General features: G+C 39.0%; 1 protein-coding gene across 1 annotated transcript in view; it reads right to left on the minus strand.

Annotated features, from left to right (window-relative positions):
• LOC133982538 (cytosolic carboxypeptidase 4) overlaps positions 1-25,503 on the minus strand; it is a 156,201-nt gene that overhangs the window by 18,228 nt on the left and 112,470 nt on the right. The window contains 5 exon segments of the mRNA XM_062421593.1: positions 6,226-6,339; positions 8,642-8,704; positions 8,869-9,000; positions 12,749-12,878; positions 23,827-24,007. Of these exon segments, the coding sequence (XP_062277577.1) occupies positions 6,226-6,339; positions 8,642-8,704; positions 8,869-9,000; positions 12,749-12,878; positions 23,827-24,007 (620 nt within the window).

The raw sequence follows: 25,503 nt of genomic DNA on the forward strand, positions 1-25,503 counted from the left end.
CTTGTTTTTTTTCCTTCAGAGTCACTCTGAGTCACTGTAATAACTGCAAATGAGAATATGCGCCCAGATGCACAGTAGGGCCCAAAAATCCGAGACAACCCCCCACCCACTTGAGTGGGAAAGCGGACCCCGCCACATACATATGTCCATACAAACATGCACATACACAGAGCCTGCACACAACTTACCCTAAAAAAGGTTAGTTTGCACTCATATATACTTGCATAAACACATACATACGTACATATCTGCAATAGAGAAGTGATAAACAATACTGTGAATGGTACTGAAATGCAGTTTGCTTCAACCCTTACAGATTGAGCCAGCATTATAACACTGATAGATGTCTACATCAATCAGCAAAGGAAACTGTTTGCGAAACCCAGCCAGGGAAATATGGGTAAAGAACTCGCACAGAAACAGAAAAACAGAAGCAGGACCAGAGGGGAATTCAATAAATAAAAATCAGATTAAGTTAAATTGCAAAATAAATAAATAAGATAAATGAGTAAAAAACAAAGGGCAAAGGAGAAAAAAGGGGAGGGGGAGGTTCTCTCAAGTCAAGAGGCCTTTAACTGTTTGTGCCCAAACTCTTATAGTTTCCTCTTTTGCCCCATGGATGCGTGCTGTGGACCATTCAAGATAAACAATGTCTATAAAAGTGAGCACCCATTGTCGCCGAGTTAGTGTATTTGGAGGTTTCCACCTAGTTGTGACCATCTTCTTAGCAGCTGTCAGACTGGCCAAAAAAACATGCTCTTGAGCTTTTTGTAAATGAAGCTGAGAGAGATCATTTAAAAGCAGTACAGATGGGGAGAGAGGGACAGGTATGTGTAATATTGCAGACACATTATCGTTTGCCACTTTCCAGAAATTAGCTACACCAGGGCATTCCAAAATAATATGATAGAATGTATCCACTGCGCCTATATGGCACAGAGAACAATTTGGCTCAGCTTTAAGCTTCATGCTATAAAGTTTGCGTGGAGTCATATACGTCCTATGAATGAAGTTTAAGTGAATTTGTTGGTGGTCCGGGTTTCTGGACGACTGCCTTATTGTATCCCACACACTGTCACAATCATAAGTAAGAGTAAGGTCAGGGATATCTGCCCGCCATAACGAGTCTACTGGCAGTCAGAGGTATGTTGCCTCCAGAATGTAGCCATATAATTTGAAGACCATTCCTTTTGTTCTTCGAGTCTCATGCAGCACTTTGAGCAATAAGAGCTCTTTAGGTGGAGCCTGCCAGGGGACACCATAGGCCTTCATGGCTGTCCTCAACTGTAGGTAGAAAAAAAAGTGGAATGTTGTTGATTAAACTGGATAGAGAGGTCTTCAAAGGCCCCTGTCCCTAAATATATTGCAAAAAGAATGTATTCCCTTGTCGTAACACTGCCGGCATTGACCAAATTTAATTGGACGCTTACCAATCAACTTCGTTATTAATAGGAGAATATGGGTTCCAATTGAATGGAATTACAAACACTTCTGCTCCCCTCCAAACTTCTAATAGGTGAGACACAATGGGACCAAATCAGAGTTAACATTTATTTAAAGGGGTATTAGAGAATAAGACTTCTTCCAAGTTTAATGGAAGAACCAAGTTCTCCTCGAGAGCACGCCATGAAACCTCAATACTATTATCATACCAACTGGCCAGAGGGCACAGAGTGAAGGCCCAATGGTAAAACCTAAAGTAAGGAAATGAAAGTCCCCCAGCAGGTCTATTGCATGTTGATAATGATAGACAGGGGCACTTACCGTTCCAAACTAATTTAGTAATTGTGCGCTGGACTCTGTCCCAGAACCGAGATGGAGGCGGCAGAGGCAACATTGAAACAAACTCACAAAATTGATTTGGGGGACTAGTTCATTTTAATGATGGATATACGAGATCTAAGAGAGTTTGGCAGTGTTGACCATCTTTCAAGGTCTTGAGTGATCTTAGACAGGGTGTTCTCAAAGTTGGTTTTAACAATAGTGTGCAATGATGCACAAATCTCAATGCCCAGGTATTTAAATGGTTTTACCAGTGGAATAACCATGGGCAGTGTGATGTTTCTCATCGGGTCATTCAGGGGTAAAAATGATGACTTTGTCCAATTTATTCTGTACCCCGATACATCACCAAAACTTCTAAAAATAGACAAAATGTTAGGTATAGATTGTTGTGCATTCCCTATATAAAGAAGGATATTGTCTGCATATAAGGATATATGATGTTTGGTCCAAGAGATGGTAATAGTCGTAATACCATTAGCAATGCGAATTGTCTGAGCCAGAGGTTCCAAAGATAGAGCAAAAAGAAGCGGGCTTAAGCTATGTTTACACAGAAACGATCTGAACAGAAAACGCAAAAGTGGCATTGCGTTCTCACTTTTTATTCCGCGTTAAGACGAGCGTGTTTGGGGTGAAATCTGCGTGCATATGGTGACCCAAAAGTTTGTGGAATTCAATGTTGTATGCAGGCCAGGCAGCCACAACACCAACAAGTCCACTCGCCTGTGTAGAACCTTCCCTCTACTTCTCTCCCTAGTAGCACGAAATGGAAAACCAAAACATGGCTAGGAAGCAAATAAAAACTGACCATTTGTGTCGGACTACACTTCTCTCCCCCCTCCTCTGTCATTGTCGGCCCCGCTGCAGCAGACAGGTATCAGCAGAAGGATAGGTACGTGACGTCACATGGAAGAGTGTCTGTCACCTAGGTTACAGCTTCAGACCGCAGCAGAAACTCTGCTGCATTTAAGGCAGACTTTTGCGTTTTTACCCTTTAGACTGGAACGCGGCGGTGGAGCGTTTTTAAGATTTCCACTCTGGAGGGGGGTTTCTGTTTTTGCGTTTTTAAGCCTCGTCTAAACCTAAGGCACATCCGATAAAATATTTTGACGTTTTCACCCACAAGCGTGATACTCGAAACTGGAAGCTCTAACACTTTGGGGATAAACTATTCAAAGAATTTAAGGGGATCCCTTCCCTCAACTGAATCCTTAAAGTTTAAAATCCTAATATTATCCTGCCTTGAGCATCCCTCCAAATCTGTAACTTTTGCTGTCAGCGCCACATTTAGTTTCTCCACCATGGCTAGTTTCCCCAGCATTGGGGCAACGCCGTCTTCCAAGGGGGAGATACGTGCCTCTGATTCAGTCTGACGTGTAGCAAGGGAGTCGGTAGCCGCCGCAACATCATTGATGCGTTTGACCACAGTGTCGCTTTCTCATCCAGTCTGGTCTTGAATTTGGTGAAAGCCTCATTTAGCATCTTTTGCATTCGCTGGCCCTCATCTGCGACAACATTGGTGATGTGTTTTAACAGAGACTTTGACGACAGTTCAGGTAGCATAGAGCTAACACCAGGTACACTGCTAACTTCACCTGAGGTAGCTGAATATTCCGTTGTTTCCCGAGTTTGGTCCGTTTTATTCTGTTTTGGGGGTTTCGGCATTTTGGAGTATTGATAAAAAACCTTTGGAATAACTTTATAAAGGCTGGGGGAGGTAAACCATTAACAAAAATGTGACGAGCCGGGAGAGACAAAAAAGCATGACTGCTCACTGCAGCACCATTACCGGAAGTCCGGTGAACTACCTTGTTAACAATTTGCCTTCAAGAACGCTGTGATCATCTGCTGCTAGTTTATTATTTATCACATATTATTATTATCATCACATATGTGTCTGCTGTATGTGTCAGCATTTTGGAGTATATCCCACACCTCTTCAGAACAATGACAAGACAAGAAAAATGTCAAACCTGAAAAAGACTATAAAGACCTGTTCACTGAGATCCATTTCATCTATATCCAGCTGTCTGTCACATGTAAGTCCTTTAATCACACTGTGCATTACTTTCCACAACAGTAGTAGTCATCTTCTTGGTCAGGATGGAATTATTTTCATTTGAACAACTTTCTAGGCTTTTATCTCTTGTAATTCTGAACAGCAGATCTTGGTTTATATATTTTAACATGAGAAGTTATCTTGTCTGAAAGAGTAACCATTGTTACCGTGGGAGCAGTTACCGGGGCTTACACTGCATTCACATACAGGTAGTGGTTTTCTGACGTAGTTTCTGTGCTATTGAACCAACAATGTCAGTGATTTGTTTCCATGTCATTCTTGTTTTTTTAAGAATGGTGGTGGAGAACTGGCAAGCTGGATACCTCAGTGATAATGGTTTCTCCATTTTGTTCTTTATTGTTCCAGTTTGTTTTTGTTTTTCTTTCACACATTGGAGTGGAGTAGTAAACACTAGGGATGTGGAAACACTGTGGAAATAGGCTTTTCTGCTGATATCCGATATTGTCCAACTCTTAATTTCCAATACTGATATCACCCGATACCAATATGTGCAGGCTTTTTACACCAAAACTGTTAGGTAACAACATAACATATCTCCTATTGTGGAATTAACATATTATACTGAATTGTATTGTGAGGACCCACTGGATGCATACATAAATGCAATATGGCTTTCCAAATGTAAACACTGTCTGTGCAAAATGAGAGAACAACTTCAACTTCAGTTATGGAAAAAAGTGCCAATATTTATTATGCTGCTTAGCAGTCATTGAAAATTGCAAATTGCAAATTTACTATCCGTAGTAAATAAGACATAAGCCCCGTTTCTGGAGGCGGGACCTTTACAGGAACATCCTCTCAGCTGTTGTGTCTCCAGCAGAGTAGGATCCAGATAGGACCCAGATAGCCCCACCGGACTCTGACGGTGACGTCACAGAGGCGACTCGCCGAAAACATAACAGAGAAAATGACAACGAGGAGGTAAACCTTGTTTCTGTTTGTGTCTTTGTGTACATGGCGGTGGACACTATGAACTTGTTAGCCACGGTTAGCGACCCACGAGTTTAGCGTGTTGTTGTTGTCGTCATCAAGCGCGCCGGTAAACGTCCCATGCTGCGTTCATGCAGGCTCGGAAATGCTGAAGCCTACAGAACAAACATCAGTTATAAAAACCTGATACGAATACTTCCCGATATTACATTTTTAAGTAAATATTGGCTGATAATACCAGAGGGCCGATATTATCGGACAAGCCCTAGTAAACACCTCTGTGTTCCTGTTTCCCTCCTCCTCTGGTTGTCGCTCACATTGCTTCAGACAACATTTGCATCAAGTTGAGCCTTATACAACTTTCCTTTGTTGTGTAGCTGCAGTAGTTGTAGAGTCTCTATGTGTAACTTCCACTGTGCATATACGGAGCATCTTCTGCCTTAATGTAACAGTGGATATTGGGATAATTCAAAGCTATAGTTAAAAGGCTGCATGTCTGTAGATGAAGGTGTCCTTTGGAGCAAATAAACAGGGAAACTAAACTGTGAAACAGACTACACTTCCTCGGCACAAAAGCCCCTCTGAAAATAAATGTCTGCATCGTGTGAAGCCAAGATGTTGACTTGTACAAAACATGCTGTTCAGTAATGTAAACACTAATGTGACTTTAATAAGCACAAGCTGAGAGAGAACACTGAAATATTAATGAAATGGGAGGATTTGATTCTCTTTTTTTATCCCTTGTTCCCTCTGTTTCCTCAGCTTTGATGAATAACTTAATAAGAAACAGACTCCTGGCTCTGTTCACATGCACTGCACAAGGACACACACACACACACACACACACACACACACACACACACACATACACAAACATGTACTTCTGGCTGATTTGTCCATTTCAGTGAGCTCCTAGATAAACATGACTATATTGGCATGTTTATTAAGAATGAGTAGCATGAGTTTCCCCCCCTCATCCTCATAATTATTAAAATTTTCAGTCATCTTTTATTTAATAACAGTGTAGTCATGTTTCGCTGTGTCATTTTAAATAAAAACATGAGAACAAATACACAGGACTACTTAAAGATGCAAATTGTGCAGCCCCTAAAGAGCCTCATATTCACTCGACCTCCACCCTAACACATTTAAAAATGTCCAGTCATTCAACTCCATTATGTATAATCACGGAATAAAAACCTAAAAATCTACCAAATTTTTCTGTTGAATTCATTTTCACCATTTTATCACACTATGTCAGCTGAGATTTGCTCCAGTGGCTGAACCCACACCACTACAGCATGATCAATATCAGCAGTTTATTTCTGGTAAACTGGTAGCCAGAGTGTAAAAAGGTTTCATTCAGCCTCCAGTGGATGTCATATAGTGTCATTGGGACTCTTTTACACAGTCACAATCACATTCGTACACACCTTGTATATTCCTTGGTTGCACCCATTGTAAGTACTCTCCATGGTGTAACTTCTCAGTACGCCCATTTCCCTCCAGACAACCACCCTGGCTGTGGCAGAGCGAGACTTCTCCACCTGACAAATTCAAATTAGAAATTAATCTGGAGTCAAGAAGAGAAAAAGCTGAAATATTAGATTTTTATGTGACATTTCTTTTTTTGGGGGGATTTTTTCCCCCCGAAGATCCAATTTCTAAGACTGTTGTAAATTATTTTTCTCTCCTGTGTTTATGACTCAATAGCAGGTGAAAAAAGTTTTTCCAGAATAATCTTTGTCAACTGTAAACTGTAAGTTACTCTAGTAGTAGATCTGAAGCTTATATGAGTCTTCAGCAGAGTTAGTCATATGAAGTGGATATCTGACTTTTTAGCATCAAGTTCCCTCCTAGTGTTTCCCTGTTGAATAGAATAGAATAGTCTTTATTGTCATTGTACAGGACAAAAGAAATGTTGTTGGAGCAGTCCTCCAGCTGCCTTGTACATATAATAAATATTTAAAAAAAGAAAACAATCAACAATAATTAAAATGTGTGCAAAGAAAGCAATTAACAGTATATACAATCAACAATAATTTAAAACTTGTGCGAATAAGTCCAAGCCTTAAAGGGGCCAGTAGTGCAATATGTGTGTGTAAATGTGTGTTGATGACAGAAGGGGGGGTGGGCATCAGTGTGGGAGGGGGGTGGAGTTCAGAAGTGTAACAGCTCTGTGGTAGAAGGTGTTTTTTAGTCTTGTTGTGCGGTCCCTCAGTGTTCTGTAGCGCCTTCCTGAGGGCAGGGGGGCAAAGAAAAAAGCACAGTTCGTAATCCTGTTTGAGTGAAGCCTCAGTCTGAGTTCGTCGATCTTGTTGACAATTGACTGGGTGTTCGCTATAAACAGGCTGGGCAAAGCTGGTCGGTCCGGCGAGCTCTTTAGCCTAGCATGGATACCGGCCCGCTTACCCCGCTTTTGCTTCCTCTCCCGTCTCTGCTTGAATCTTCATATTAGCTTCAGATCAACTTTTAAATACATTTTTACACAGAAGGAGGACTGTGGATTTATTCCTCCATCGCTTCCATTGTAAGTGTATTATGAAGAGATCTTCTAATGGTCAGTATGAACAGGAGGAATGATTACAGCAAGAAAAACAAGGTTTCAATGTTCATTTGAGCTCCTGACTTTTGTTTTAAGACTCATAAAGTCTAACATAGATATGCACTATGGGGCTGATCTACTAACGCAGCGCACTGAGGTTTGCGTCTTTCAACTGTGCAAGATAGTACGCGCTGTCCATTTAGTAGTTTACCATAATGAATGTAATATGAGACGTTTTAACCCCAGTGTGCAAAATACAGGGAGGAGAAAATGCAAATATGTTATCTAGCACGCGCATTGTGATTTACCAAACCTGAAGGTATTATTTCTGACGAAAACTGCGTCTATAAATAATACCTTTGAAGGACAGGTAATAACCGGCTGCACACCGCTCATCCCTCTTCAAAAGTCACTGATACTGACGCAAGTTTTGTTTGAAGAAACTGAATTCATGATTTAAAAAAGGGTCGACAAAATAAGCTTAGGCTTCAGTCTACACCTTTTTTTTTGGTCAAAGAAAACAAAAGAATAAAAGAGAGATTAAATAATTTGTAAGAGAAACATAAAGGGATGAGGAAAGAATGATGATATATTAATTGTTTTGTTTATGTATCTTATCACTCTTTCTCTTATCTTTGTTTTGTTTTGTTTGCATGAACATCTGTTCAAGAAATTATTGTGAATTTATTTTGTAAATGATCGGAAAAATAAAACTTACCTAACTTCTGTCACTGTGGAGAGGAGGAGACGGAGGCATAATGACAGAATACACACAGGACAGAGTTTTTCCACCTGTGTTAATAATTTTGGAGTGGAATATTTTTGGTTTTAATAACAGCATTGATTTCGTTTTTGTTATAACTCAATATATTAGTTAACCTCTTCCACTAGAACCTGATCACATTTCATTTTGTTCTTGCAGTTTTCTGCTCGTCCAAACTCTCCATAAAGACACAAAACCCTCATTTAAATACTGCTGTCTGCACCTGTTGCACCTGTTTTCATTTACACAGTTATTCTTAGTAGATCACCTGCAAAACACACGCAAACTAAACAAGATCTATCGCACTGTGCACGCAATTTAGTAAATCAGGCCGTAAGTATTATAACAGTGGTGATGCTGCTGCTGATAACAATGGAGGATGATGAGTACGATTAAGATGTAATGATGATAATTATAATTCATTTACCAAAAAAAAAAACTACTTATGATAATGGTCAAAGACAATATTTCATATTATTATGATAAAGATGATGGAACCTATTATTATCATCATTGTAACTGCTGTTAAAATTATTATTACCAAATAGTTACAGCTGTTGAAAGAAAAGGCTGGTGCGATGCGATCCAAGGTCTTTGCAATGGTCTAGAGAAAGAAAGAAAGAGAGAGACATTGAGTAGTTTCTATGATTTCAGATCTTTAACTGCAACTGCTGCAAATGCAGCAGTGGGACATAAAGGGGAGGATCACACAGAAGTGTGTGTGTGTGTGTGTGTGTGTGTGTGTGTGTGTGTGTGTGTGTGTCTCACTCTATATCCAGGGTCTTCTTTCAATCCTACAGTGTCTACAGCAGAGCCAGACTGCCAGAGTGTCTCCTTCACACTGCAGCCATACAGAAAAACATTCTTCTTTCGAGAGTGTCCATGGTAGTCACAGAAAACCTGACAGACAAGCACAGTGAGAGAAACAGAGGTTTGTTGGGCTGCATTGAACATCAACACAAATATTCCAACTCAAATAAACTGATTAATAACAATTTAAAAATAAATATTGACATTTTAGAAACACCTCAAACAGAATCCACAGAAATCATATTTTGTGTGGAATCATTCAGGGAAGTTGAAAATGACACTGGCAACACACATCTTTACCATGAAAAAGCAAAATTGCTAATCATAGTTAGATTTTTTATGTCCAGTGGATGTAGATGTTATATTACACATACATTACACTGATCAGCCATAACATTAAAGCCACCTGCCCAATATTGTGTAGGTCCCCTTTCTGCCACCAAAACGTTAGTTACGTATTGTAACTCCAGATTCTATGAGTATAGGCGCAGCCCTCTAAGAGCTATCGCTGGTGGGTTTATCCCTCGCGCACCTGCGCAGTCCTGAGAAAAAATAGTCATAGATTATTCATTCTATAGTCATAGAATCAACCATGGCTCGAAAACCGAACAATCCGTCCGGATCTATCGGAGCCTCGAGGAGCTCACGTCTCGACGCCTCAGCGATATGAGTCTGGTCCAGCCACAGGCGACGATGCTGCATAGTTGCCCAGGCAGCCTGCCGGGCCATGCAGCGAGGGATAAACCCAACAGCGATAGCTCTTAGAGGGCGTAGCCTATACGATATATAACATATCTGACCCGTCAATGAATGGACTCCAAAAGCCCTCTGAAGGTGTCCTCTGCTATCTGGTACCAGATATGGATCTGGGGAATTTGGAGGCCAGGGCAACACCTTGATCTCTTTGTCATGTTCCTAAAATCATTCCTGAACAATTTTTGCAGCATGACTGGGTGCATCATCCTACTGCTATCAGGGAATACTGCTGCCGTGGAGGGATGTAATGTTTAGGTAGGTGGTACATGTCAAAGTAACATCCACGTGAATGCCAGGTGCCAAGGTCTCTCAGCAGAACATCACTCAGAGATTCACACTGCCTCTGCCGACTTGCCTTCTTCCCATCATGCATCGTGGTGCCATATCTTCCCCAGGTGAGATCCTTATGCTTGCCTATTACTAAGATAATCAACAGTATTCACTTTGCCCATCATTGGTTTTAATATTTTGGCTGATCAGTGTATGTACTAACATCAACATGTAATGATATGTCTAGCAGCCTTTATCATTCCCTTGTTGGCTATAAAAAGTTTGTGATGGTATAATGTCTGCTGGTAGAAGATGCTTTCAAAGTTCCCTGTTTTTCTGATATGGCTTTCCTTCTTTTTGCAATTTTGTTAAACTAAATATTATTTGGTTTGATTTGATTGTTTTATTTCATTCATCAAGATTCTCACAGCTAGCACAACCCAGGCTACTTTGACTTTTTTAACAGGAGCTGGTGAGAAACAGTATTTCATTTCATTCGGTGTATGCAGTGAAATTAATAAAATTAATCTTGAATCTTGAGGAGAAAAATAACAGTAATTCTTCAGACTCAATTCTACATCGATTGCAGAGTATTGGGTTATGACCTTGTGGATGAAATACATGGTTTTTGACACTAATAGATGCATATGTCTATTTGGATTTAAGTATAGTGTTTTGTGCTTATGTGGCTATGTTTGTACATTTGGTGTATTTCAACTGTAGGATATCTCCTGAACAGTAGTCCATCAAGCTGGATAAAGGAAAAGGTTTATTTTGATAAGCCTCACCAATTAAGTGAGACTTCTTTTCCATTACTGTTGTCTATATGATTCCCTGCTCAGCAACCAATACAACGTATACCACAGAACTAGGCTGCTCCCTGGCATGCCAACTCTTGGCTTAATTTAGCCTGATTTAGTGTTTCAAAGAATGTCTGATGGGTGGAAACAGACTTCCAAAAGACAGTTCCGTCAACTGCATTTTCACACTCGCATCACTTTTGTCACATCTGTGTTCGGACACATAAGATGAAAGAACTGTGAGAAACCTTTACAAAAATACCTATTTCGGTTAATCCCCATTTTATTCATAGTGACTTTTGTTTTGGAGTGAACCCTTTAATTTGAAAGCTTAGCATTTATAATGTGAGAAATAAAAGTGTTCCTACGTTGTTTTGAAGTAATTTATTCATTCATTCACTCACGCATTTTGTTTCAGCTGTGAAGACAAAAATTAAATACAGTCAAAAGCATGACTTTCTGCTATGTTTTAGCTTACACAGTAGAAACCGCTATATGGATAAAAAAAGCTGTTTAAATGTTTAAATAATTCACCAAGCCATCTCCCTCACCTCGTTAATTGTGGCAGTATTGACCTTTTTGCTGATGACTCCTTTATATTCTTCAGAAAGTTCCATCAGCAAGATTTGTTCTGCTGCTGAGACGAAATCCACTCTAGTTTTCCTTCTTTTTGCACCATAATATTCTCTTTGAGAGTGAACTGATATGAGCTGCTTATGCACTCCATGTAGACTAGTGATATTTTTGAGATAAATGCATCCTAGAGGCATTTTTTAGTAAAAGTTGGGAACAGGACTTTTTTTTCACAATTAAGGTGTGCTGAATTCAACTAGCCCTGTTCCCAAGCTGAATTTTTTAGTTTAAGACCATCTAATTAGCATAAACAAAATGGCGATTTTGGGCTCTTTCTAAGGGTGGGCATCATTATAACATGAACATGACTTCATATAGTTCACATGTGTGCACTCAGAAATGTCCTTGGGCAATACACCAAAGGTACAGGTTATGAAAAAGTAAAAATAAAAATCCATTATTATGCCTATAAACTAATTTCCTATGCGGGGGGGGGGAAATGCTGAAATGTTATTACTGAGTCAATATCAATAAAGTGTTTTGAAAGACAAAAAACTTTTACTAAGAAATGCCTCTAGAGCCATGTACAAGGACTTTTTCTTGAAATACCACTAGTCTAATGCAAGTTAACATTTACTAGACATGGCTACATTGTGTTAATGGAACAGCTTGAGACTGAAGTGAGAGTCAACAATAATTCAAGCTGGGTTTTTTGGTCTGCTATAGATTTAGAGCATTTAAACCATTGTGTCTTCACCTTTTTATGCTGTTTCACGTGTACTCTTTGAAAACTCTTATATCATGCAAGTCTTAGCATTTAATATAAAAAATTACACTTTTGAACACAAATTAACACATTCTTTCATTTAAAGAAACAATTACTTTAATATGTATAAATATCTGACGGTGTTGACAAAAACTTGGGAAACATTTTTGGCAACCACAAAATTAAAGTAAATATTGTTGAAAATGAACTGATTTTAGTTTTTATGCTTTTTTTTCAATTCACTCTTTCATCTGGCATACACATTAGACATTTTAAATAATATTTTTCACAGTTTCCTGATTATTTTAAATAAGAAAATGTAATTGGCACTATTCTTAGTGGGACATATTTGCCAAAGTCTCAAGAATCAATGTTGTGCTAATAAACTAAAGTAATATGGTACATCACTCTGCAAAGTATACCGTACCCTGCTTGGCTGTATTGTATCATAAAGTGATGTTTGGTTTTGATCATTCATCATGTTCATTAATTGATAATCATATGTTGCCTATCTATACGATGTCAGTCCTTTGCCAGTGCCTGCCCCCACCAAATATGCTGGCCCAATGTGATTACAAAATAAGTCACTGCATCTGGCTGCTGTTGAAGAAGAAATGGTTCCAGCATAAAAAACGTGATTCTCAAAACCTAAAAAGACCCCAAAAAGACTTACCAGTGGAGTCCGTCCTATACTGTTGAGGTAGTAGAGGAAGCCCTTAGTGTGGTAGATGGTTGGATTGAGGACAGGGTCTGGTTTAAACCACTGACGATTAAGATCCTCACTGCTGATATCACAGCGATTCCTGAGAGGGACACAGCAAAACATTTACATTATGAATGTTTTTGTTCATATGGTGCTTTTATGTATTGTATTATTGGACTGAAAATATAGATAATATGATGCAGGTTAGCTGAAGAACAAACTAAAGTTTCTTCCAGATGTGCACTCAATAAAAGAACACTAAACATACTGCCAATACAAATACAAAGCAAGTTGGTCCACTACTTTTCATATGGATGACAATGGAAACAGTTCAGAGAGAGCATCCTTTTAAAGATCTATTTAACCTCTTTGTATAAATGCCTATTGCAGTCATTCTTCTGTAGTATTGAACAAGCAGTATTTATGTCAGAGAGATAGAGAGGGAGACAGAAGGAGCGAGAGATAAAGGGTTAGGGTTAGAGGGGACTGAGAGGTGGAGATAAGAAAGCATCATTATGTGAGTAATTAAGTTTAAACATTGTCTCAGATTTCTCATTAAAGATTGAATGAGGTAAAAGAACAGGTCTTCTGTATTCAGCCTTCAGACTATTTGTCCTCTATCCCAGTCAAACAAAACTCAACCAGTTATATATTTGTGGGCCCAGCATGATATTAACAAAACAGTAAATCTGCTGTTGAGAGAATTCAACAGAAGGCGCTTTGACAAGCAATCAATTCAAATAAAAAACCATAATCACTTCCATGAGAGAAATATTTACTTTAGCACTTTGAACATGTAAGAATTATACACACCAGCTTTAATTCCAATCTCTTCATGTGGACATTTTTGATTTTTTTCTTTTCTTTCATGTAAGCAAATTTGATCAGTTTTACATTTTGAGAAGCAAGGATGAAGAGATAAAAACATGACATCATGACTGGAGTTCTGGTGACCGTTTATTTGCAGCTGACTGAGCCTGTAGTCTAAACTAAACATTATAAATATTCCGCTGAGCACAGATTGTGAAAAAAATGCACATTTCCCACTAGACATGTTATCAACATGCATTTTAATGGCTTAAAAACTTAAAATAATTTCCCTTTAGGAATGAAAGGAACAGCAGCCATTCTGTTTTGACTATTTGCAAAGCCCTACAGTTTTTATGACTGGTTACCAACATGGTTCAATACTGTGGTTCAAAAATCTTCAAAACTCTTCACACAGTCAGAACAGCAGCAACAGTTATGGATCATTGTTTTCACAGTGACTACAGTCTTCAAATGTCCTGAATACTTCTGTCACTAAAGCACAAACAGCAAAACTCTGTGAATCTGCTGCACATTTTACACATGATAACATCCTCACATCATAACTGTTCAGTTTATGTTCAAACACTAACATGTATTCATGCAGACAGCAATCTGCCAAATCATAACCACACTGAAATACATCTATATTTAATCTAATACAAGACTCAGGGTCAAATTTACAACAGGACTGTGCAGCTCTTGCAGATGCTAAACGAGATGAGAAATTAGACAAAAACATAGGGTGTAATTCACAAAGCACCCACACGGGGTGAAATGCACGACAAAGTGCACTTGAATAAATGTACTTAGTTACTTTCCATCACAGGTAGTTGATTATACCTTGCTCAGGGTGCTAACTGGATGTACAGACCAACTGACCATCTCCACACAGTCCAGCACAAGTAGGTCCACAATACTAAAAAATATTGGTCTCTATTATGTGTTAAATTTGTTTAGAAGATAGCAATCACCACACATCTCGGGACCTTGGCTGCTAAATATAGCTAAGGCTGCTGTACACAAGAACAATGGGAATACAAGGGTTTGAGCCTCCTTTCAGTAAGACCCTAATGCCACACTGCAGTGCAAGTGACAGTGATAAATGCATTTCAGAAGGGTGGACACCTGTGTGTGTGTGTGTGTGTGTGTGTGTGTGTGTATGTGTGTGCGCGTGCGTGTGCGTGTGATGCATTGATACATGACATAGCATCCCCCATCTTCCTACTCTGAGGGTCTGGCTCCCGTGGGATATAGTGTGTGTGTGTGTGTGTGTGTGTGTGTGTGTGTGTGTGTGTGTGTGTGTGTGTACTATGCATCAGTCTGCCAAAGCTATCTTCTCTGAGGGAGGAGGTTTGTGTCACATTACAGCATAAAAAAATCTCAATTCTCACAGCTCATATTCAGAACCACACACAGTTTTCACACTGCAGGTTTATATGGCAGAACGTGGAAATGATGTCTGTGCAAAATATATGTGCATACACACTTGAACTGGTGCATGTACACAATAGTGTACACAAGTGTGTGAAGTTTTTAACAACTGTCTGTGTGGATGCATGTGTGTGTATGTGTGTGTGTGAGCTGAGTATAATCAATCAAAGCAAATAAGCTGTAAAACTATTCAAACCAAGTGTGTGGAGTTAAATGAATGACTCCCACACAAGAAATGAATAGCAGGGCTATTAAGCAAAAAAAAAAAGAGTCCTAAAAGGGAAACAGCATTCTGTTTAACAACTGCCACTTTTACATTGCTGTGGAGGGGACATTTCACTTCATTAGTTGAGTCTGTCGGTGAACATGAACAAAGAACTTACTAACACAGTCAGTTAGTACTAAAATTGAATTGTGCTCCACTTAAAGATGAAGCAGAACAATGGCTGCAACGTCCATGGTCATTTGGAGTGGTTCATTTAAAACGTGTGTGCATTTGCAGTTTAGTTCTCACATTACAGAACATTATAGAACAGCGTGACAGAGAAACTTGAAACTCTCCATCATCCTCTGTCATTACAGTGTAGTGTGTAGCTAGTGTTTAAAAAGCTCAACACATGGGGAGATTTGGTTCAGAAGTCTGGAACTAGGGTAGCTATAAAGTATATTATCTCTCTGAAGCTCATAATTTTCTGTTCTGTTTGTTATTTTGACAGTTTATTAGATGTTAGTGACAGAATTAATAGATTTCCTTTAAGTTGATGTTTTTCTGTCTTTGGCAGGTTTGGAGATAATATAATGCAGTTAGGTTAGAGTATACCTGCAGTTCTGCGGTGTGTTCCCTTGACACAAATAATAATTATAGTTCTGACTATTACTAAACTAGTTGTTGTCGGCACTGCTGCTGTTAGGTTTTTATTTCATTATAATGACAAAGCTCTGGTTCATATCAAGCTGTGTCTAAATGAGCAATGATTCCACCATCTTCACTACCTATTCATTTTTGAATTAAGAAGTAATGCAACGTTTTTTCATCTTCACACATTTTTTTCTTCCTATCTTTTATTCTTTTTGTGTGCATGAATGGACACACACCTTTTTTTTAATCACAGTGTGTGTATGGGCAGGTTTGTCTACCCGGAGGTCAATAAGGCTTCATAAATACGGCATCAGGCTTTTACCTAAAGCCTATTTTATATCATATTACATTAGCTGAAATTTAAAGTAATAATAAAATAAGTGGACAATTTAATTTATGGGCTATTGTGTGAAATGTGTTTTATTTTTCAGCCCTGTTAGAAATCGTGGGGATCAAGAGATTGGATTTGAAAGTTCAGTTCAGCTACACTGTCTCAAACTTTTTCAACCATAACATAATATGTTTATTTTATTTATCTACTGCTGTGCCAACTGCCAAGTACAGTATACTGTAAGTAGCAGAACACTGGTTGAGCATAGAGTTTGTGCTCTTTCTAAACATTTGCTGGTAACAAAAGATGACATCACATAAACAAGAAATGTAGGTTGCACTTTATTTTACAGTACACTAATGAGATGCTTTATGTTCTTATTAGAAAGTAAACACACACTTATACACTAGACTCTATACAACTAAACTACATATAATGCTGTATTCAACCTAACATACTCTGACACTATTATACCAAATTAAACTCTAATTGGAAACCACATGGATGATCCTTATACACTATTACACACTATTTTACAACATTATACTCTGCATGATTACATGGTGTATTGTGTTTATTTATAGTATAAGTTGTAGGACAGCTTGCTTGTTTTATTTTTCTGAACTGATACTTTTATTAACTCACAAAGAAGACAGACTTGTTTTCTTATTTCAGGGTCAAAGCTCTCTTAAAATTCCACAGAGACATGGGGTGAGTGTCTCAAGAGCAACACAAACTGACCTCCCCTTTCCAAGTGGGGGTCTGACAACATGACACTGACCAGAATCCAACACTGTGGTAACATACACAGCTACGACAAAACTCGTCAACAGTAAGACAAAAAAACATGGCTTCTTGATTACCATCAGAGATGTTTTGGTGACACGAGGGAGACTTACACAATATTAGGCAGGTGGTTTTAATGCTATGGCTGATCACTCACCAGCCCATATCCCTTGCCAGTTTTCTTTGTGTACTAACCATTCCTGTCTACCTGCATATATTCCAGCTTTTTTTTTTGCCTGGCCCCTTATTGCCTTTATTTATGTCTACCTTCCTCTGACTCTGTCTCTGGCCTCCCAGCTTCAGTTCTGTCCCAGGGAAGCAAACACAGACAAACACAGGGATCTAAAAGAGTTAGAAGTCTTTGTAAACTGTTATTTTCTCAAACATTTACTCCCCTCTGCCCAGCACTGCTGCTACCTGGCCTCAGGCATGTTTGCATTTGTGTGTGTGTGTGTGTGTGTGTGTGTGTGTGTGTGTGCGTGTGTGTGCGTGTGTGTGAGTAAGCAACTGTCTGTCTGCATTCGTGTGCAATGCCATTAGGAATCTGCTGCCAGATAATGTTTTATTCTATGAGCTTCAGTTCAGCCTATAGCTCACATTAATTTGTCATTTAACTATAAACAGGCAGCATTTAAAACCACTTGTGAAAATATATTATCATATTACAGTCAGGATATTTCCTTTTCAAAGGGCTCATTTCCCCCATTCATACAAGTGGGAACAAATCAGAACCCAGTAACTACTGTGTCCTCTGTGTCAGTAATTGTCTGAGTAAATGATGCCATAGTATTCTAAATAAAAGAATACTAGATTTCCTTCACAAACACTCCAAACACATCCTGAGTAAAGGACGGCACCGCTGACGATATACCCTTCACACATTATCAAAAATGTACACCAATCAAAAAATGGTCAAATGCTCACTCGTTTAATTGATTTCAAGACATCTTCTGGCATTAAGGGCTCTATTACAGACTTCTACATTGTGGTACAGGAAATATTAATTATACATATACACACTGTTAATTATCTGTGCATATCCGTATAATTAATATATGTCAATCTTAATGTTAGGTTAATGCTACTTCGTTTCATTGACTGTTGATGCTTCAGCAATATTGTCCTTGTGACATTCATGCCAATAAAAGCAAATTTGAATGTGTATGTTTATCCAGGCTTTATATGTGTTTGAATTTATCAGTATAAAAAAATGCACTGTGATATTCAAATCTACCTTCATAAATGGATCCCAGATGCTCTTGGAAATACAGCATGCACTGTGTATTCCTTTTATGTCATATGTTTGTTTTTGTGTCATGGTATTGATGAGAAATGTACAAATGAAAGCATGTATGTAACTGCATAAGAGCTGTACTATTTCTATAGTTCTCTTATAGTGTTTGTGTTCCTGTCAATAACATATCCATGGCTCTCCCGCATTTCAGAGAGGAATCACTAAACACTGTAAACTCTCCACAACACCTGAGTGACAGAGTGAGTGTGCCTGATGTATAGCACTGACCTGCAGGATAAAAGACATGTACTATTATGTGTTATCTGTAGTAGTTACAGCAAACTAGAAATGATCAATGGGGCAAAATCTCCTTCAACCGGCTGTATTGGTTGGCTGTATCTGTTCAAGAACAGACCAAAAAAGTGCAGGTCATATCTTAGTGTGAGGTATCTCCAGAGATATGACCTCCATATTAATTATACAGATATGCAAGTTATGGTCCCCAGAGATATGACCTCCACTTCTAGACAACCTACACACACCTATGGGCCTCTATTTCCACTCTTGAATATTTTTCTCCTGCAGCAGTGAGGCACCGTGATGCAAATACTACAATATCTTCAATTTACCTGGGTGTATTTGGGACAGCATGCCATCCAGGCCATAGTCTGATGCATCTGTCGTCATGAAAGTTGGCAGAAAGGGGTCAAATAAAGCAAGCACTGGACTGTCAAGCAGCAACCATTTCAATTCATTAAAACTGTGATCCACATCTGCAGTCCAAAGCAAGAGTGTAGCATCCCTAAGTAGCCCTGGCATCGGCTCCACTGCTGTTGTGAAGTTTAGCAGGAACTTACTTTACCGTGGGTCTTAGGAAGTAGGGGTGGGTGATATAGCCTCAAAATAATATCACAGTATTTTAAGAAAAATTATGATAAGGATATTTATGACGATACATAGAAGAAGAAGAAAAGAACGTTTTATCAGTGATTGCAGCTTGCATGCAGCCACATTTATTATTACAAACAAAATTAAGGGTATTTTCCATCCTTCTTTTCCAATGAGCTACTCATTGATTACCAACTACCCAATTCCACCTAAAATACCTACATTTTCCAGTCTCTGAGCTACCAGCTCAGTCAAAAAACTACATAAATTGATCCTGGTGAGACTTTTTCAGTTCATCAGCAAACATTAAATAGTCATGTTTGAACCCTCACAGAATGTAAAGTCAGAGCCCTATCTTCAATTTTGGCGAGGAGATCGAGTTTTTGTTAAACTGCATTAACACGGTATGTAAGTCAGTAGTAGTAGCAGTAATAATAGTAGTAGTAGTAGTAGTAGTAGTAGTAGTAGTAGTAGTAGTAGTAGTAGTAGTATCAGTTGCAGTAATAGTAGTAGCAGTAGTATAGTAGCAGTAACAGTAGTAGTAGTAGTAGTAGCTCTAGTAGCAGTAGTAGTAGTAGTAGTAGTAGAAGTAGTAGTAGTAGTAGTAGTAGTAGTAGTAGTAGTAGTAGTAGTAGTAACAGTAGCAGTAGCAGTAATAGCAGCAGTAACCCTAACCACAGTTCAAAGTCTGTTGCCTCTCATGAAGCAGTTTCAATACTTACTTAACATGATTTCCTGTCAGTAGCATTAGTATGATCTGAGCTCATCATCAGTACAGATACTTCAGGCTCCACCTCCCTAACCTGTTCAGCTGAGCAACAAACCTTTGATAAAAATATCCAGTCTTACCACATGTTGCATTTTGGTCAGTTTCTGGGCATTTGGTTGCATTAGCCAGATGTGTTGCTGATGTGTTGCAGGTGTGCTGCTTGTGCTGCACACTCTGAGTTAATTTTCATGGATGTATCCAGCAGACTGCTCCTGAGATGAAGCTCTGGAACAGGTCCCTGGGGTAGTTTATAAAGCTCCTGTAGAGACTGTTCTTCACCTTTGAAGCTCAGCACTCCCTCCTGTGGCACTATTCTGAATTGTTTCAACCATCCATGTGTTGTTTGTTTTTGTGTGTTATGATATGTTATATGTCACTGCATTCTAAAACAACACACAAGAGTTTGATGTAAAACTATCAGCAGGTAGACAGTGTCTGTTAAACAACTGCAAACATGACTGAAGTGGCTGCTTCCTGATGTGCTACCTCTGTGGCTCGGACACATTTGGTTGGGTTTACTAAACAATAAACTACCTGAGGTTAAGGAAAGATTGCAGCTTTGCTTAATTAAAACTAAATTGACAGTCTGTGTGAAACAGGAAGCAAACTGCAGTGTTCTGTAATAAAGTCACATGCTCCACTGACTCAGCCATCCACTCTGGTGCAATAACAACATCACCCTAAGATGTAGATGGGCATGTAGTGTATATGACTTGTTCCATCACAGACCTGCAATTTTTTTAACTATTGGTGTTGAAGGAATTCCCAAGATCCTAAAATAATGACTTCCTGGGAATACATGGGTGGTGGAACAGCACTTTTTTACAAGAAATGATTCAGGTATTTATATCTAATGTAGGACTTGTCCAGTTGCTCTAGACTCAACACGCTGATCATGCGTCTCTGAATGTTGAGACACGTATGTTGATCCTGCTGCTCTGATGACTGCAGGTATTTAACAAACTTAAAGGAAGCAGTTCATACAAACAGAACATACTGTAATTTCTGCAAAATAGTGGATTACATTCAGTGATGTTAACATTATCGGCTTCTAACATTAAAGACTTCTGCTTCAATCTTGTTAAAAGTTAACCAGATGTTCAAGCCTTTGACTTTAACAACTGAGTCATAATTTAGTTGCCACAATGTCAATAAAATACACCATTGTTCTGTCTGATGCCAGTCATCTTCTCTGTCAATCACACAGATATAAAACAATGTCTGACATGTATTTCAACCCTATATTATACTGTACACAAGAACATGATACTAGACATTTTTGAAGAACCTCAGAATATGTTCAGTGCCAATGTTTAAATTCTAAACGTGACTTTCTGCAATACTGTATCTGCATGTGACCACTAGAGGATAGAGTTTAGGGAATGTTCTGTTAAATAAACATGGTTAGGGTGAAGAAACAAAAAATAAACATGCTCTCAAAGTCTTGCTTTGTGCAGCTGTTAGTCATCAGTAATGTCTGCATGGCTGTGTGCAGCCAACTCATGACTTCCCTGGAGCAGGTTGTCATAGCGATGTCTTTTCAATATATCTCCAGTTGTGTCTCTCTGTGTTAGAGGTACGATACCGAAAGTAAAAGTGGGACAGATTCTATCCACTCACACACAAACAAACTGCAACACCTGACCAGTGACTATATTTGCCTCAACCTCATTTTCATATATCAGGCTTTGCTTCAAAATGTCACTCTTAGCAGCCACACTCACATGTGGACCAACCAAGACACAAAACCTACTGTAGATTTGTCAAATCTTTTTTTTTCTTCTTGTAAGTTTCTGTCTCTTTTTCACTCTCCTGCATGTCATTTTTCATTCATACATTTCCACTTCCACATGCTGTTACAGCTCCCTAATTTCCCATATAGAGTATACATAACACTAGTCTACTCTTTATTTACAGGGGTTTATTATCTGAGTGACTCGAAGATGCTAATATTAATATTTCATTACTGGATCTGTCAGTCTGTCTTTCAGACTGAGCACCCACCAGCTCTCTATCACCACTGTGTTCTTCAGACTGCTCCAATCATTCCCCTGCTGGCTCTCCAACATTTGCAAGAGGAATCTCTCCATACATTTATGAAGCAACGTCACCACCAAATGTATTCTCTATATCTCTACTCACGATGTAATTCACTCCGAAAAGATCTTATCTCATTATACTTACACATGACTATTATTAGTGTGGAGGAGCAGTTAGTAAGAGCTATGCTTTCTTTTAAATCTTTTTTTCCCTTTGTTTTGTAAGTGTCATTAGTGAATCAGTAAATCAGAAACGGTTGTACACCTGAAGAAAATATGAGTGATTGTATACGTGTTCTATTACATAGTACTTCTTTCTCATATGACATCCTCATAAGCAGGGCACCTTTATTTGTCTGTGTCTTCAAAAACTGTTCCAACTCACAGCTGAATAATAAATACAGTATGTTCTATGATGTGATGAAAAGTTTGGTTAGGTTTAGGGAAGCTTTTGGGTTAAAATAAGTACTTGGTTAAGTTAAGTTTATAGTTAGTGCAGTGAGCATCCCTCTTCTCCACTCTTTCCATTATTGCGTGTTACTGACTTGACTTCTTCCCTGGAGTTTTTGTGCTATCTTGTCTCACAAGTTTCTATGGATCATGATCATGTACAGCCTCTTTATGGATCGTAAGCTTCTGTGGATTGGGGGTGTGGACCCCATGCTTTATGCCCACACTACATTTGCTATTAAAAAAGAAAACCTTTTACTCTTGTTCAGCTGTTCTCCTCCAGCTATACCAGTTGTTGAACTGTGTCTCAGCAGTGATCACATCTGAATGACGTGTGTTTAACCCCAAGACTCACATGAGAGGGAAAGCTCAGTTATAAACACATACGCGTCTACTCACACATACTATATATGGGTCAATGACGTATAAGGATTTTCAACAACTCAATTTTAGAATAAAAAAACAAGCATATCTAATGCAGTAGTTCAAACATTCAGAATGTTGTGTACCTGACAATTCATATTACAATTTGAAAGTGATTTTAGTGGGTTTTTCAAGATTAATTGAATTAACTGAATTTGTGAAGAGGTAGAGGAGATAAATCACCTGGTTTAGGGTCAGTTCAGTCTGCCTGTGTTCATGTTTACGACTGGTTTAGTTGTGTAACAGAAAGGCACGCTCAATAAATGGATCGATAAAATCAGGTCCTGTGTAACGTTAGAATGATCCAGCTGCTTGGTAGCTATCAGGGATAATTAAGTTTGATAAATTGTGCAGTGCAGTTCTTGCTTTGGATGGAAAATGCAGCGTTTCATTGAATTATTTGATAAGCACTGCTGGTTGTCATGTTCAGTCATTTTACTGTCAATTCTACACCAACACATCAGAAATTGTTAAGTGAAAATAAACTCAATAAATATGTTTAGCAAATTATATTGTAAAAATAATGCAGCAGGTGAAGCAGCCATCACAACATGAACTAATGACCTCATTCTTTTCATTCATGCCTACATTTTAAACAGCCCCAAAGGACAACACACATAAAAAAGAAAAAGCACAAACATTAAAAATGTACACTGTGCAGGACAAACAATGTATAGACTCATACAAAAGTAATCCCTCTCAATCATCACTTATGATACACTAGAAGTGTGTGGAGGTGTATTTATCTGCAAAGACTCTTCTGCCTGCCTTTTCTTGACTGGTAGGCTAGTTTTATTTTACAGACAAACGTGGTGTTTAATAGATTGATTCCAGCAGGTCTGGCATCAATATGGTTACATTTGACCACTTGCAATTTATCAAACATAAGTTCAGACAGAATTTCATTAGATTCAGTATTTTTACTTCAAAATGTTACTCCTAGCATCAGAGATGGCACATTTACTGTTTCATCAAGTCAACATCTAGTCCAAGACAAAACATGTGGTGTGTTTCTGCTTCCTACTCACGTGCCGTTGATGACTCCGTCTGGGTTGAGGATGGGGATGATCTTGAAGATAAAGGCCTCTCTCAGACTCTGGGCCACTGGGTCATTGCTGCACAGAAACTCCAGGGTGCCCTTCATTACCCAGCTGGCATTGGACTCACCAGGATGGACACGGCCTGTCAGCACGATACAGGCACGATTGCCTGGAGAGAGAAAAATAGAGTTTCATTGTTGGACCTCTCCGACTAGTTGGAGAAACAGAGTTGATAGATTTTCAGCGTCATGCTAGGTAACATTACTTGGCGTTGTCAGGGATCATACCTTCGGAATTGCGGCTACATGACTGCTTCTAACCCCGCTTGTCAATCACCACTCACTACAAAGCTGTGTCTATATTGTTAGCTGGTCCCCTGTTTTCTCTGAGAGGCTGCCATCATTCCATTATCCAGATCAGGTATTTAATTAAAGCTGATCGTGTGTCCTCTTCAACCGTCACAACATTCTATTAAGCCCTGTCAGTGATACTGACAACTGGGCAATTATGTCTGCTACCAGAGGTCATGAGTGATAATTGTCGTGTTGTGCAAGTGTCATCATTAACATTCCTGAGCATCAGTGATTACAAAGTGAAGGTTGAACGGATAAAATGGCAACAGATGGGACAGTATGTGAACATTCAGGGTTGTTTGAGCTCAGTGACAGTCTGGTGCTGATGACTCACTCAAGTGTCTGAATGAACAACAGGTGGACAGTGAATAGTCTGCCTTGGTGCATTTATAATACTGTAAATGAATTATTTTTATTGTATATAAGGAATATTTCAATTCTTCAGATGACACAACAGTCATGGGCCTGATCTCCAACAACGATGAGTCAGCATACAGGGATGAGGTGCAAAACCTGACAGTCTAGTGTTCCACTAATAATCTCATCCTGAACAACAAGAAGACAAAACGAGCTTGTAGTGGATTTCAGGAAAAAGAGGAGAACCAATCACAATCTAGTGTTCATTAACGGTGAAGCAGTGGAGAGTGTCTCCAGTTTTTACTTTCTGGGGGTAACCATCTCTGAGGACCTCTACTGGGCTGCACATACATCCACCATCATTGAGAAGGCACAGCAGTGTCTCTTCTTCCTGAAGAAGCTTAGGGGAGCCAGTCTGCCAAAGAACCTGCTGGTTAACTTCTACTGGTGCACTGTGGAGAGTATCATCACATACTGCATCACAGCATGGTTTACCAGCTGCACCAAGAAGGACCAGAGGGCTCTGCAAAGACTCCTCAAGACAGCTCAATACATCACTGGGACCCAGCTTCCTGCAACCGGGGACATATACCAAACCCGCTGTCAGGGCAGGGCCTTAAATATCTTTCGTGACCCAACACATCCTGGCCACCACCACTTCCAACTACTTCCTTATCCTAATCGCCTGCCAGAGGGCAGGTGATACAGAACAATTCAGTCACACACTACAAGACTGAAAAACAGCTTCTTCACCCAAACTGTTAAACTAATGAACACGGTCTGATCCCCTCACAGGAGAACTACTCATTTTGTGTCAATTGTTTACATACAACCTACTGTTACAACAAGCATTGCTGCTATTTGCTGTGTTTGCACCTTTTTATATTGCATATTGCCATCCTTATAGATGATCAATGTTTTATTTATGTCTTAAATTGTTTTGAATTGTAAATGT

The sequence above is a fragment of the Scomber scombrus genome, chromosome 6 (assembly GCF_963691925.1).
Source record: "Scomber scombrus chromosome 6, fScoSco1.1, whole genome shotgun sequence".
In the NCBI taxonomy this organism is placed as follows: Eukaryota; Metazoa; Chordata; class Actinopteri; order Scombriformes; family Scombridae; genus Scomber; species Scomber scombrus.